This window comes from Gadus chalcogrammus, chromosome 16 (genome assembly GCF_026213295.1).
Source record: "Gadus chalcogrammus isolate NIFS_2021 chromosome 16, NIFS_Gcha_1.0, whole genome shotgun sequence".
In the NCBI taxonomy this organism is placed as follows: Eukaryota; Metazoa; Chordata; class Actinopteri; order Gadiformes; family Gadidae; genus Gadus; species Gadus chalcogrammus.
The window spans coordinates 52,464-68,033 of NC_079427.1; the positions used below are offsets into that span (position 1 = coordinate 52,464).

Here is a 15,570-nt window from a genome sequence, read left to right on the forward strand (position 1 = left end):
AGGCGTAACTTGTAGTCGGGGGCGTGTCTAGTACTTTTCTATATCGCGGAAGTGATCTGTATGTAGCAGTGGTGCGCGGGTACATAAATGACCGCAACTCGGACCTCAAATATTAGGCCTTAAATTTACTTACCGTCATGAATATCGGAAGACCCGACTTCAATGAAGATCTCGTGTGAACCGTGATTTAGAAAAGAACAAGTTACGCCTCCTAGTACAAGTTACGCCTCCTACTACAAGTTACGCCTCCGTCTTGCAGGACGCAGACAGACACTATTGGTTCACTTGCATGGGTAGTAGTCCGGTAACTTGTCAACCCCAGCGTCTTTGGTTGCTAAAGGCCGATTTAGGGTCGTTTTAGACGCAGAGACGTAAGCACGTCATTTACACAAGGGACTTGTTTTAGACAAGTTTTGATTTACGGTTCCTTTAAGGTTCCTTAAGGATTGCGCGTGTTGCAAGGAGATTCTCCGCCAGAACAGTAGGGGGAGCAACGAACGAATCTGTGGGCGTGGAAGTGGAAATCGCTGGCTTGTTTATATTTATAATTATCATAATTCGTTCTTGTGTTTTCTTCTTCTCCTTCTTCAAAATTCTTCATTCGCTTCTGTCACGGCCTTTTAAAAATGGCGCTATTATGCTGTAAAACCGGAAATGTGAGACTCCTGAAAGGATGTGGTTAGCTGGCCAATCACAGTCTTTGCGAGCTGCGTAGGGCCGTAGTGTTTTAGTCGCATAGTCAGGAATTTGGGCCGACGCACTTAAGCACGTAACGCCCCGTGCCCACTACCTCCGTCAGTTGTCCGTTGCCCATTGACTTTGAATGGGGACGGACGCGCAATGCATTGTGGATCCGTCCGTTCAGTTGGAGCGTTCGCCACCGTCAGAAAGTTGAAAAATTTTCAACTTTTTTCGGCAGCGACGGTTCCGTCATCCAATCAGATCGCGTATGCAAATTTAAGCACTGTGACGCGACTCGGGCTCTGACGATACTGAAAGCGGGAAAGCGGGTCATCTTGCCTCGCAACAAGCAGGAAGAAGCGGGAAGAACCCGGCGAAGCGATTTGATTGGCTGACGGATGCCTCTGCAAAGACTACTCCCCCATCCGTCAGCCACGCCTTCCCACGTCCGTTGACTGACGGTGCAGTGGGCACGAGGCGTAAGGGGGGATATTTTACCGCGCAAGGGGGGGTTATGTATCTTACATGCTTACGCGTTACGTCTAAAACAGAGCATATATCGGCCTTCAGGGGGGATATTTTACCGCGCAAGGGGGGGGTTATGTATCTTACGTGCTTACGCGTTACGTCTAAAACAGAGCATATATCGGCCTTAAGCGACGTCAACGTCTTATAGCAGACTATTTCACTGCTGATCAACACTACGAATGCTGGTAACGAATAAATTGTAAAAAGACACATCATGTGAAGTTATTTTCCAAATACGATTTGAAAAGCTTTGGAAGTTTATTTACAACACTATTTACATGGTTTCGGAGTAGTACACTTTGACATTTTAATACAGTTAAGTTAGAAAGGCGACGAAGAATAAGAAGGGGGCGTTCCAGTCTGCGTAAACGGGAACCCCCACTGTAAAGTATTCGGTTACTTATAATAAAAGACGTCCACACATCGGTCCAAGTTAAATCAACGTCTTTACTTTCGGTCCGCGTCCGCGCATGCGTGCTCCGTAACAACGTATATCGGTTACGTCATTTACACTTGATCATACAATTCTATTACACCCACCACACGAGAACGCCCTTTTGTGTCTGCAGTGGGATGATATGGCATACACCCCCCCCCCCCCCCATTTCGCTACGGACTGAAGGATCCTCTGCTCACACTGCACCTCGGCCCTCAGAATGCAGCACTTGAAGTTTGGTAATTAATAAATTGTATGCACTTTTTGGGTTGAATGCACCTAGTGTAAATCACTCTTTTCTTTTCACCAGACCGATGGAAATTAATAAATGATAATATGACAGCATGCGCCATAAGAGACAACCTCTTCCTTACTACATTCCACATGCCAAGGTACTAATGTGTGGCAATGCACGCCTGCGCCTGTGGTCTATAGTAGAATGTAAGATATGGCGTACCTTATATTGGGATTGTGATTAGATGTGTCAAAAGTCCAAAGGTAGAGCCCGTGTGTCGAAACAACCAACCAAGACTTTGAGAACTACAGAGCTATGTCTAGTTTGAATAGGTTAATAGCCTATTAGCCAATACTGTGGTTTATTATGTGAATAGAAAATCCAAGTTTTATTTTTCAACCTTGCTATAGGCCTACCATACTATATACGCCTACAAATAAATCACTTTTTCGAGCTTTAATTCACGTATTTTCCCCTCGTTTCTTTTGAATTCAAGCGTTCCACCATTTAAGATCGTAAAGCAACCGGAATGCCTCTATAACGTAGCCTAGAGTAGGCCTACTACTGTATAGCAATTATGGAAATAACCTATAGGCCTATAGCCCATACCAAATAAAGTAGACCACTTTGTTTACGGCATTTCCAAGGTCAGGTATTATATTGGAACACGTGTTGCAGATTATTTCGTTATGTCAGATATAAGCCAAAGTTCACATGAGTTTTCCATCAACTTTCGAAGAAAAGGGTCCAGAGAACACAACTAACCACAGCCGAGGCAGACGTAGGGGTCCCACTCACGGCCATTACAGACGCACTGGAGCACAGAAGTGGCTCCTCCAACTCGAGTTGAACTAGTATCACGTCTTATGAGCCAACCCTAAGGTAAATCCTCAATATATGCATGTTCTCACTGCTCGCTTCAACAATATAGATGAACGAGTGTCGTTCTACAAACACCTTAGTACAATGTAGACGGAATGATTGTGTCAAACATTTACGAAAACGTTAGCACTTTTTGATTCGTCGATCCATGTTAATATCATATGATCCAATAGGGAACATTCAAAGACGGCATATTAGGTTACCGTTTGCATTGATGCATGTTCAACTGAGACGACCAGTGGGTTTACCTGCTTAGACCATTATTCTTCTCCGCACGCTCGCAGTAGATCTATAATCAACAGGCTCTGCTAACCTTCTGTACACAATGTTTCTGCTGCAGCAATGTTTGCAGGTTGCGTCTACCGGCATTGTTTTGTTGTTTTTCATTGTTTACCAAAATGCAAGATGTGATGACTGATGGTCATAACAAGGTTTGTGATTCCAGCATCACAACATAAAGGTTAGGTATTTTAATAATTATAGTATATACCTACTATTCAACATGTGAGTCGTTTCCCGTCGTCATTCAATGCATTCGTCATTCAATGCATTGAAATGCATTTCACTTATTTAAGCCGATAATCTTTCTAAACTACTTCTTTCGTCCACAGAATAACATGACACCGAGGGGCGCTACTGCCGGCGTTCTGCCGCTCCTGCTGGCCACCGCGCTGTGGAGCCTCCCCCCAACGCGGGGCGGTAATATCCTGGTGTATCCACTGGATGGCAGTCACTGGCTGAACATGAACATCCTGTTGAAGGAGCTGCACGAGAGGGGCCACGCCATCAGTGTGGTGCGCTCCTCCTCCAGCTGGTACATCTCAGAGGACGCCCCCCACTACACCTCCATCACGGTGCCCGTCAGCACGGCCTGCAGCCTCGAGGACCCCCAGTACATGGCCTCCTTCCTGAAGAGGAACCTGGAGCTGAGGACCCACCAGCGCTCCCTGGCCTCCTTCATCGCCCTCCAGCGGGAGGCCATCTCCCTGCTGGACGGGGCCCACCGGGCCAGCGCCCGTCTGGCCCGCAGGGTTCTGGAGGACCAGGAGCTGGTGGGCCGCCTGAAGGCCTCCCGCTTCGACATGATGCTGACCGACCCGGGCTTCGCCGGAGGGGTGGTGGTGGGGAGGTACCTGGGGCTCCCCCTGGTGCTCAACGTGCGCTGGATCACCAACGGAGAAGGTCACTTCGCCATCGCGCCGTCCCCTCTGTCCTACGTGCCGACTCTCGGCTCCCTGGTCTCCGACCGGATGAGCTTTGTGGACAAGCTGAAGAACGCCTTGCACTATGGCATCTCGCAGTACGTCGACCACGTCACCGTGAGGCCGCTCTACCGCAGCTTGTGCGACGACTTCCTGGATCCGAGCGCCAACATCTACTCCCTGATCCAGGGGGCCGACCTGTGGCTCATGAGGGTGGACTTCGTGTTTGAGTTCCCCCGGCCGACCATGCCCAACGTGGTCTACATCGGGGGGTTCCAGTGCAAGCCGTCCAACCCCTTGAGCGCGGAGCTGGAGGCCTTCGTCCAGAGCTCCGGGGACCACGGCGTGGTCATCATGTCTCTGGGCAGCCTACTCGGCAGCCTTCTCCCGGAGACGTCCGAGGTGGTGGCCGCCGCCTTCGCCCGCCTTCCCCAGAAGGTGGTGTGGAGGCACCTGGGGCCGAGGCCCTCCACGCTGGGCAACAACACGCTGATCGTGGACTGGCTCCCGCAGAACGACCTGCTCGGACACCCCCGGACCAGGGCCTTCGTCACGCACGGGGGCACCAACGGCGTGTACGAGGCCATCTACCACGGGGTGCCCATGCTGGGCCTGCCGCTCATCTTCGACCAGTTCGACAACATGGTGCGCCTGGAGGCCAGGGGCGTGGCCAAGGTGCTGGACGTCACCCGATTGGACGCCGACTCCTTCGCCGAGGCTCTGCGAGAACTTTTGGATGAGAAGCAGAACTACAAGAGGAATATGGTGAAGATGTCCGGCCTGCACCACGACCAGCCCATCAAGCCCTTGGATCTGGCCGTGTTCTGGTCAGAGTTTGTGATGAGGCATAAAGGCGCGTCCCACCTGCGCACAGAGTCCTATATGATGCCGTGGTACTCGTACCACAGCCTGGACGTCATGTTGTTCCTGCTGTGTGTGCTGGGGGCTCTCCTGACGGGCTTCTTTACATGTTGCAAAGTTCTATTGAGACTGCTGGCAGGTAAAAGAAAATTAAAACAGAGTTAATCTTGATCAATTACTGCCGTCAAGGTTTGAGTATACATTATTTTATTGATCTTTAACAAATCGATTTGTACAGACAAAATGTACCAGTCAACTATAACCATGTAAATATTCACGTTTTAGCACATATCTGATTCTTGGTAGACACAAATAAAAGGAAAACAATGAGAATGTCATAGGTTGAAGTGGGCACCACTTCCATGGCTTATTGAAGGAGACCAAGGGGTTTTTCTACAGTTGAGGGAGCTTTCAATTAATATTACATGGAATTGAAAGTAATGGAAACATTTATTTTTTGTATGCCTTCAGTTCATAATTGGCCAGTAACTTTAGAGTGGTACCCCCCCCCCCCCTACCCTTCATCTGAACAGAACAATTGGAACAGCGGCCAATTAAAAACAAGGACCAAATCCACTTCATCCATTTTCGATCTGCCAAAATTGCCAGCCACTCAGGAGGACTTATGGACCTCAGCACGTCTTGCATGCGAGTGTTAAGTGTAAAGAAGAAAGATGCGTAAAACTATACAAAAGACATAATCAGAAGATAAAGCCACCTATATAATAGATACTAGTTCGTAACCTTGGAGAATCCACTGGGAAAAGCATCAACCTTGGCCTAAACAATTCACAGTAACAATGGCCTTGTAATCTTAAGGCGTCTTCTGATAATTCACTTATTAGATAATGATGAGCGAGCCATATCATACAAAAAAAATAAAATTAATTTTGTTTGAGAAATTATGACCATTTAGATGGGTGCAAAAACAAGGAGATATTAGGAGATAAGAGCCAAAACCAGTGGGGGTGGATGGCACATACATGCTATGGTTATTGAGGACATGTCACAACCTGCAGCCAAGGGCCAAATTCACCCAGCAGCCATCTTAGTTCAGTCTTGTTCTAAACTCTAGCTGGGATGTGACTGATGGCCGCCAGGTGAAGAAAGCCCAGTGAACAAAGAACAGTAAGATTAAATCAAGAACAGGAAGAGATGCAGATCAATACAGAATCTCCCTCAACTGGTAAACCAACACTCAGAGCATCCATTACATTCTAAATACGTCACCCATGAAACATACTCATCATTCACAGATTGTGAATATAATTTGCTTGCTAATGCAGCAAATATGTGTACAGTAATATGTGGTATGAATTTATTCCACTTGATCATTGTAAAAGACTGATTGTGGAGGAATGGTCTAATTTGAATGCTTGGTCCTTTATATCTACAAGTAAATCAATGTAGATATCGGCAAGTATCGCTATACCACATCCAATCCCCATCTGTGCATTAATCATACGCCTGTATTGGCCCATTCTCATTGGTTAACAAACTCAAAAACCTTCTTTCTCTGTTGAGTGTCGCCGTCATTGAAGAGCAGAGCTCCAATCGTTACGCTGAGTGTTGTCAAACCTCTGAGACAAACAGGTGGTGATCAACATGGTTTTATTCTGCACACATACCAAACCAGAACACCCCCCTAATACTGTCATTGCATTAAATGAAAATCCACTTCCTAAAATATTAAAATAAATCTTTGTTTTGGTACATTAGCATCGATGCGAGCTTAAACATTTGTAAATGTGGTATAAAGGACAGATCTGTCTGGTCAGACTGGGACTATGAGCCGCAGGTGGACCCGGGGTTTACTATTGTACGTTGTTCGGTATTACAAAAAACATCTGTTAGCGTCCAAATATCAGGATTTCCGAATCGAGATTTAAATGGGGACAAATAGTTCAATTGAAAGAGAGAAAAGCTTACATCTGATGGATCAAGATAGTAGTTTGTTGGCAGCATTTCTGTGATTAAAAATAAAATGTAGCTACGTGCTTGAGTTATATTACAATTTAAGGTGATCAATCCGTTGTCCAAAGCAAGCCTACGAAATACAAACTGATAGTGAAGCTCCATGCTTTTTTCAATCCTCAATGCAAGAATTCCTTCGATGTATCTGTTATGTCTCATTGAGTGACACACACACACACACACACACACACACACACACACACACACACACACACACACACACACACACACACACACACACACACACACACACACACACACACACACACACACCAAATTTGACATTTTGGCCACTTGTGAGCACATTATTTGGGGGGGAATGGGGAGGAGGAGATACCAAGTAGTTAGGTCAGATGACGTCGAAAAATTAGCTAACCATAAAATCAGCTAAAAGGTAATGAGTTCTACACAGACGAGAAAGAAAAGTACAAAATGTGGTGCTAGTCGGCTCCACGTTTGGCAGGAATAGAACAATGTGAATAAGCGGGTAAGCAGTGCCTACTCCATTCCAGACTAGACAGTAAACCTCCAATCAAACCTGACTGCACTTCATACAACAACGCAAAGAAGAGGATCCACAAAAGATGGCAGTAGTATTTACAAGAAGGTACTACTACTCCAGACGTGACTTGTAGACACTGACGGCCGCCGTATGCAAGGGCCGTCGGTAGGCCGTCGGTAGGCCGTCGGTAGGCCGTCGGTAGGCCGTCGGTAGGCCGTCGTTCTCAGTGATAAATACGGAGCGTACACTTGCTTTCTTTTCCTTCATTTGTATTCCAACACCGAAGTTTCTATATCGGCCGTCCTGGTTGCCGCGGTAACGGAACGATGTCAACCTGGATGCGCTGTTCGCCTGAGTGGCATTGTCGTCCTGTGTGGCGTAACACAACAGCGCCGTCCGTAAGGAGTCCCTCGCTCTCCTCCCTAGCCCCCGTCATCGAGCTCCACCGCCCAACGTCTGGTCTGGAGCCCCCCCGGGTGGGTCAGGGGGCGGGCACTCGCAGAGGTCCCCCCCCGCTCACCCACACTACTGCGTCCCGCGACGAGCATCCTCCAGCCTAGGGCTCCTTCCCGGCCCCGCCCCCCCCGGCCACCAGGTTCCTCAGCAGCTTGCGGCGGCCGGCCTGGTAGTCCTCCTCGTCCACGTTCACCAGCAGCTTGATGGCCTCGTGGCCCACCGCCTGCTTGAGGGAGTCCGTGATGAACACGCCCTTTAGCGCCTCCAGCAGAGAGCCGTTGATGTAGTCCCGCCAGAAGGCGTCCAGATAGGTGAGCTCCGAGAACTTGATGTCACAGATGATGGAGCCGAGGTCGCGGGACTTCAGGATGGTGTTGGCCTGGTTGAAGCGCTCGAACTGCCGCTCCAGCGCCTCCTGCTTGTTGGAGAACACGTTGCCCTGCAGCGCAGACTCGTGCTGGCAGTACTCGGCGCGTACCCGCAGGCGGATATCTGCAACAGGACAGCCTCGGGTTAGGCTAGGGCTAGGGTTAGGGTTAGGGTTCTGGACTACGTTCCCCGCTCCCCTCGGCCTAACGACTTGAACCGTTTAAGAGGTGCCCTTTAAAACTCCCCATGTAGATAGCTCCGTGGTAAGGATCTCAAACGGTGCAATAGGTCCTTAGAACCTTCAAAAGGTTATGTTAGTCTAACTTGCTTTATTAACTTATATGTAAACAGACTAGTAGTCCTTAGTGTTAGGGTTAGGTAAACAGACTAGTAGTCCTTAGTGTTAGGTAAACAGACTAGTAGTCCTTAGTGTTAGGGTTAGTGATAGGGTTAGGTAAACAGACTAGTAGTCCTTAGTGTTAGGGTTAGGTAAACAGACTAGTAGTCCTTAGTGTTAGGGTTAGTGATAGGGTTAGGTAAACAGACTAGTAGTCCTTAGTGTTAGGGTTAGGTAAACAGACTAGTAGTCCTTGGTGTTAGGGTTAGGTAAACAGACTAGCAGTCCTTAGTGTTAGGGTTAGGTAAACAGACTAGTAGTCCTTGGTGTTAGGGTTTGGTAAACAGACTAGTAATCCTTAGTGTTAGGGTTAGGTAAACAGACTAGTAGTCCTTGGTGTTAGGGTTAGTGTTAGGGTTAGGTAAACAGACTAGTAGTCCTTGGTGTTAGGGTTAGGTAAACAGACTAGCAGTCCTTAGTGTTAGGGTTAGGTAAACAGACTAGTAGTCCTTGGTGTTAGGGTTAGTGTTAGGGTTAGGTAAACAGACTAGCAGTCCTTAGTGTTAGGGTTAGTGTTAGGGTTAGGTAAACAGACTAGTAGTCCTTAGTGTTAGGGTTAGTGTTAGGTAAACAGACTAGTAGTCCTTAGTGTTAGGGTTAGTGATAGGGTTAGGTAAACAGACTAGTAGTCCTTAGTGTTAGGGTTAGGTAAACAGACTAGTAGTCCTTGGTGTTAGGGTTAGGTAAACAGACTAGTAGTCCTTGGTGTTAGGGTTAGGTAAACAGACTAGTAGTCCTTAGTGTTAGGGTTAGGTAAACAGACTAGTAGTCCTTAGTGTTAGGGTTAGGTAAACAGACTAGTAGTCCTTGGTGTTAGGGTTAGGTAAACAGACTAGTAGTCCTTAGTGTTAGGGTTAGGTAAACAGACTAGTAGTCCTTGGTGTTAGGGTTAGGTAAACAGACTAGCAGTCCTTAGTGTTAGGGTTAGGTAAACAGACTAGTAGTCCTTGGTGTTAGGGTTTGGTAAACAGACTAGTAATCCTTAGTGTTAGGGTTAGGTAAACAGACTAGTAGTCCTTGGTGTTAGGGTTAGTGTTAGGGTTAGGTAAACAGACTAGTAGTCCTTGGTGTTAGGGTTAGGTAAACAGACTAGCAGTCCTTAGTGTTAGGGTTAGGTAAACAGACTAGTAGTCCTTGGTGTTAGGGTTAGTGTTAGGGTTAGGTAAACAGACTAGTAGTCCTTGGTGTTAGGGTTAGTGTTAGGGTTTGGTAAGCAGACTAGTAGTCCTTAGTGTTAGGGTTAGTGTTAGGGTTAGGTAAACAGACTAGTAGTCCTTAGTGTCTGGTGCTTTCTAGGGGAAGGCTCTGCTCACCACAGGTCTGCTTCTCTCGGCACTCGGCCGTAGAGTGGCTCCTCTTCCTCTTGCGGCTAGAAGTGGGCGGGGCTGGCTTGGTCTGGGGCGTGCCCACCTGTCGCCCCGACGGGGAGCAGCAAATCACGGGCTGAGTTCCTGAGGAAGGGGCGGGACATGAGAATGAGGTTTCTGGGCTTTATGATGGAGATACGCTATGGAGTAATGTTACTCCAGAACCACAATATTAATGGTTGCCATATTGATTTAACGAAGGCTACCTTTGTTGTCTTCAACATCAATATTAACGAGGTCTACATTGCGAAGTGGCAATGTGGAACTCGTTAATATTGATGTTACACAAAACTGAACTTTGAGAGGAAGACTTTGAGAAGAGTAGGTTGACCTTCTCCCAACAATAACAAATGGTAAACAGAAGATTCACATCAGCTTCCCTATAATTCAACCAAAGACAGGACTCCTTGAAGGACATGCTGAAGGTGGTCCTTGTTCAGAGGAACAATGTGTTGGTCTGATGAATAAATATGAAGGCTAGATTGATGCAAGCGGAACGCTCCGTGACTCCCCCATGGTAGTCCACCCCACCAATGCTAAGCTAGCCTCTGCTAGACCGCCACAGCATTGGGGAAAGGAGTGAAAACATCGTCTCTTGGGAATCACACCTGCATGTCTCCATAAGGAATACATGATTGTATGCACATGCCAACCGCACACCCACCTGTACTTCTGTGAGGCATATGGCCCAGTCCCTGGGCCGCGCCCCGAGGGGAGACGTAACGCACACCCACCTGTACTTCTGTGAGGCAGATGGCCCAGTCCCTGGGCCGCGCCCCGAGGGGAGACGTAACGCACAGAGGTCTCCTCCAGGTACTTATCCACCGGGTCCGGACACACTGGGGACACAAGGGGAGGCAGGCTGGTTAGGGCTGTCCAAACCACCCTCCAGGCATCCAGCAGGCGCCCTCATCCAGGGCGTGGATTCAGATGCATGTCATCCAGGAGCAGGAAGGCGTTATGCCAGCATCCGACTACATATCATTTTGGTCTTTGTCTTTGTTGCCATGTCACGTTAGCCGATCATTGCAGCGTGAAAGGTGCCCGTATCTTGGCCTTGAGACAAGGCACATTACACGTTTGGCCTTGAGCCATTCAGTTTACCTGACCTAGGGTAAGTTTTTCACTCTGGAGGGTTGTTTCACTTTTTTGCGTTTTTAAGCCCCTAAAACGCTGTCGCCGTCTAAACGAAAGGCACATCTGATAACATATTTTGTCATTTTCCCATGCAAGCGTCGTTGAAGTTCACCTGGGATCAGGGAGATAGGGGACGGAGTTTGAGACACGATCAACCATGCAGTTGGAAGCATTGGCATCAGTTTACAAGTTGAAGTTGACAAGTTGTCTGACAATGTGAGATCGGTCAAGGATTCCTACATGCCGTGCCAGACTTTAGGGAGTCTCGGATGAATCCTCACAGCTTTTTGACCATGTCACATGTTAAAAAGCCTGATTGATGTTTCCCACCCTCGTAACTAAGTGACACTGGAAGGTTGTCTGTGGCAGCAAAGTCCTGCTGAAAACAGCCTGGACATTTCGGGTCACTTATTCGCTTCAAATACTTCCTTTTCTTTTCAAAACTTGGGAATTAATATGGGCCGGTACCGAGCAGTTGAAAACTATTTTCTGTTGGGGTCTCCTTTGTCTGCCTTGTGCACCTTTGTTAGATTACTCAATAGAACTGTGGCAGTAATGTTTTGAACCCTGCCATGCACGCAAGTATAAACGTGAGCAGCATAGCTGCTTAACTACCTGTTTTCAGCGCGTCATTTTTATTTGGTTATAATAATACGGATTCATGTTTAAATATAGTTGTTGTTGTTGTTAGTATAAAGACTTGTACATAACACTGAATGACGTTTACATATCTGACAGTTTGCATGATAAAATACTTTGACGTCATGTTACAATCAGGGTGACCCACAATAGTGTACACCCTATTATATAATCTGCAATCGTTGGAATCCATTTTGACATTCACAGGCATACCTAGATGCTGCTTCTCTATCCTATGAAGGTCAGAGTTACGGTTCTGCGCTACAGACGATCACTCCATTACTCATCTAGCTATAGTGAGAGTAGCTATTGATCTGGTCTTTACGTGAATCCAATGATGGGTGGGATGTCTCCTGATACAAAACGAGACCAAGCGTCGAAAAACAGGAACCATGGATCATGTAAACAGAAGAACAGTTCCTTTCACTGTTGGCTAAAAGCGTTTTGCAATAATAAATGACCATTATTTCTAGTTTGCGTCAGCTTTTACCACCACTGTTTGCCCATTCAGCATCTACCACAATCTGATGTCTCTGTCCCTTTAGAGGGGAGAGGCTGGTGTCATTGAATGGCCTCAAAGCCCCTCGAGACTGTAACTGGAGCACCTTGAGCCTGTAACTGGAGCCCCTCGAGACTGTAACTGGAGCACCTTGAGCCTGTAACTGGAGCACCTTGAGCCTGTAACTGGAGCACCTTGAGCCTGTAACTGGAGCCCCTTGAGACTGTAACTGGAGCACCTTGAGCCTGTAACTGGAGCCCCTTGAGACTGTAACTGGAGCACCTTGAGCCTGTAACTGGAGCCCCTTGAGACTGTAACTGGAGCCCCTTGAGACTGTAACTGGAGCACCTTGAGTCTAACTGGAGCACCTTGAGCCTGTAACTGGAGCACCTTGAGACTAACTGGAGCACCTTGAGACTAACTGGAGCACCTTGAGACTAACTGGAGCACCTTGAGACTAACTGGAGCACCTCAAGACTGTAACTGGAGCACCTTGAGACTAACTGGAGCACCTTGAGCCTGTAACTGGAGCCCCTTGAGACTAACTGGAGCACCTTGAGCCTGTAACTGGAGCACCTTGAGACTAACTGGAGCACCTTGAGCCTGTAACTGGAGCACCTTGAGACTAACTGGAGCACCTTGAGACTAACTGGAGCACCTTGAGACTAACTGGAGCACCTTGAGACTAACTGGAGCACCTTGAGACTAACTGGAGCACCTTGAGACTGTAACTGGAGCACCTTGAGACTGTAACTGGAGCACCTTGAGCCTGTAACTGGAGCACCTTGAGCCTGTAACTGGAGCACCTTGAGCCTGTAACTGGAGCACCTTGAGACTAACTGGAGCACCTTGAGACTGTAACTGGAGCACCTTGAGACTGTAACTGGAGCACCTTGAGCCTGTAACTGGAGCACCTTGAGACTGTAACTGGAGCACCTTGAGACTAACTGGAGCACCTTGAGACTAACTGGAGCACCTTGAGACTAACTGGAGCATCTTGAGACTAACTGGAGAACCTTGAGACTAACTGGAGCACCTTGAGACTAACTGGAGCACCTTGAGACGAACTGGAGCACCTTGAGACTAACTGGAGCACCTTGAGACTAACTGGAGCCCCTTGAGACTAACTGGAGCACCTTGAGACTAACTGGAGCACCTTGAGACTAACTGGAGCACCTCGAGACTAACTGGAGCACCTCGAGACTGTAACTGGAGCACCTTGAGACTAACTGGAGCACCTCGAGACTGTAACTGGAGCACCTTGAGACTAACTGGAGCACCTTGAGACTAACTGGAGCACCTTGAGACTAACTGGGTCACAGTCAGTTGTCAGGGGTCACAGTCAGGGGTCCCAGTCAGTGGTCAGGGGCCAGTCAGGGTTCAGGGGTCCCAGTCAGGGTTCTGGGGTCCCAGTCAGGGTTCTGGGGTCCCAGTCAGGGTTCTGGGGTCCCAGTCAGGGTTCTGGGGTCCCAGTCAGGGTTCAGGGGTCACAGTCAGGGTTCAGGGGTCACAGTCAGGGTTCAGGGGTCCCAGGCAGGGTTCAGGGGTCCCAGGCAGGGTTCAGGGGTCACAGTCAGGGTTCAGGGGTCACAGTCAGGGTTCAGGGGTCACAGGCAGGGTTCAGGGGTCCCAGGCAGGGTTCGGGGTCCCAGGCAGGGTTCAGGGGTCACTCACCGGCCTGCCGCTTGCGTAGCGTGACGTACGGCAGCAGGTCGTGCCGTGTGATGATCCGCAGCAGCTGCAGAACGTGCCGGAAGTTGGTCTCGTCGCAGCGGCCCTGGCGCTCCAGGGCCAACAGGAAGTCCCGCCCGCTGCGGATGCCGCCGCGCTCGTACTCGTCGATGACGTCCACGAACAGGAAGCTCAGCACGCGCACGTCGCGGTGCGTGAGCTGCGCGCCCACGATGTCGAACATGCGGTGCAGTGAGTACAGCCCGTAGGAGCCGTCCGCCGCCTCCTCCGGCCACGGCTCCAAGGTGCCAGCCACCGGCCGCCGCGAAGAGGCGGAGCCAGTGTGCGAGCAGGAGGGGGCGGGGGGGGCGAGTCTGTCGGAGCCCGTGCGTCTGTCCGTCGGCGGCCGCTGGGGGAGGGGCTGGGGGGCGGGGCTGGAGTCCAGGGGGAGGGCGTGGTGGAGGTTGGGGGCGTTGGAGCAGTGCGGGGCGATGGGGGCGGCGCTGACGTTGGCGTTGGGGAGGGGAGGCTGCTGTGATGTCATCGCAGGGGGAGCTGAAGGCGAGGGACGCTGGAGCCCCTGTCGCTAGCGGACCGGTCCACTCCTGCAAAAGAGCCACTGCGTGCCAGAAAAATACATAAGAGGCTGAACAGATAAATACATCAATTGCACTTGTCATGTAGTACCATAAGAGACCTATTTTTTATTCATACACTCGCGATAAAATAGTCAGGCATTTTTTGCACTTGGTGAACATAACTGCTGATGCTATAGTTTTGTTACACACAAATGTTCCTAAACGTGTTTCAGTAAGTAACGTGATACAAATACGACACGGGAATCCATGACTAGCCTGCATTTGTATAGCTGTTAACCATTAATTCATTAAACACAGCGATTAACACACATTAACAGCAGTAGCAGCAAAAGCAGGTCAAATTAGACGCATATCTGACATTTGGTTTAGGTTTTCCATTAGAAACCCGGATCTTCGACTCTTACGGCGTTATCCCACAGCACCTGGCATTAGCACTGACATTCACATGACACAGTGAGAATAATGAGCAATGCTGCGTACACAAAGCTAGCCAGTATACACAGCTAACGCTCACGGCTACCATCACTAGCTAAAAGCTAGCATCAGAGACACACCGAGAGATGGGTTACCAGTAACGAGACGAGTTACCACTAATGAGAGACGGGTTACCAGTAACGCTCGTCGCTTGGTGGACGTAACAGTCGCCGAAAATGTGATTTGGTGAGGGTCCCTTTACAAACACCCCTGTCCGGCTTTCCTGGAGGATACTGCGACTACACTATCGTCGGATTCCTGTGGGCTGCGTGATGGTTTGTTGTGGCTCCGTTAGCCTCCGCTAGCCGAGAGCTAAGACCATTCGGAAGAGAAGCTGCTCCGTGTCCTCGTTACCTCGGGTCTCCGTCTACTCTCCAAAACGGCTCAGGGAACCAGACATCGGAGGAGCTCTGTTGCGGTCCCGTGTCGCAAAGCTGTCCCCGTCCTAGAAGAATGGTCCTGTTTAACGGGGATGTGGTTCATGATACGGGGGTCGGGAGTAACATGCCCATTTTCGTTATTCAGCTAAAATGAAAGAACTTCCAGGGTCATGGTGCAGTCCATATCCGGAAGATGTTCGGCGTTTAACCGACAGAGGGCAACGTAAAGATATATTTTCTATCAATTCAAAATCAATGCGACTTTGAAATGAAGAAACGTC

General features: G+C 48.9%; 2 protein-coding genes across 5 annotated transcripts; one reads left to right on the top strand and one right to left on the bottom strand.

The window, feature by feature from the left end:
* The first annotated feature begins 2,479 nt into the window (after nt 1-2,479).
* ugt5e1 (UDP glucuronosyltransferase 5 family, polypeptide E1) lies at nt 2,480-5,228 on the top strand. The gene is made up of 2 exons (XM_056611085.1): nt 2,480-2,762; nt 3,374-5,228. The coding sequence occupies exon 2, from the start codon at nt 3,380-3,382 to the stop codon at nt 4,988-4,990; it is 1,611 nt and encodes a 536-aa protein (XP_056467060.1). The 5' UTR covers nt 2,480-2,762; nt 3,374-3,379; the 3' UTR covers nt 4,991-5,228.
* On the bottom strand, nt 4,794-15,553 carry dedd (death effector domain containing). Of its 4 annotated transcripts, none has more exons than XM_056611089.1 (5): nt 15,045-15,553; nt 13,840-14,455; nt 10,625-10,729; nt 9,837-9,974; nt 4,794-8,249 (listed from the first exon to the last, which is right to left on the bottom strand). In XM_056611089.1, exons 2-5 carry the CDS (start codon nt 14,378-14,380, stop codon nt 7,858-7,860), a joined length of 1,176 nt encoding a protein of 391 aa, XP_056467064.1. In that variant the 5' UTR covers nt 14,381-14,455; nt 15,045-15,553; the 3' UTR covers nt 4,794-7,857. The 4 variants fall into 4 exon arrangements, with proteins under 4 accessions (XP_056467064.1, XP_056467063.1, XP_056467062.1 ...); XM_056611088.1 differs by having other exon boundaries at nt 15,024-15,553; XM_056611087.1 differs by having other exon boundaries at nt 14,794-15,553.
* Between the last annotated feature and the right edge of the window lie 17 nt (nt 15,554-15,570).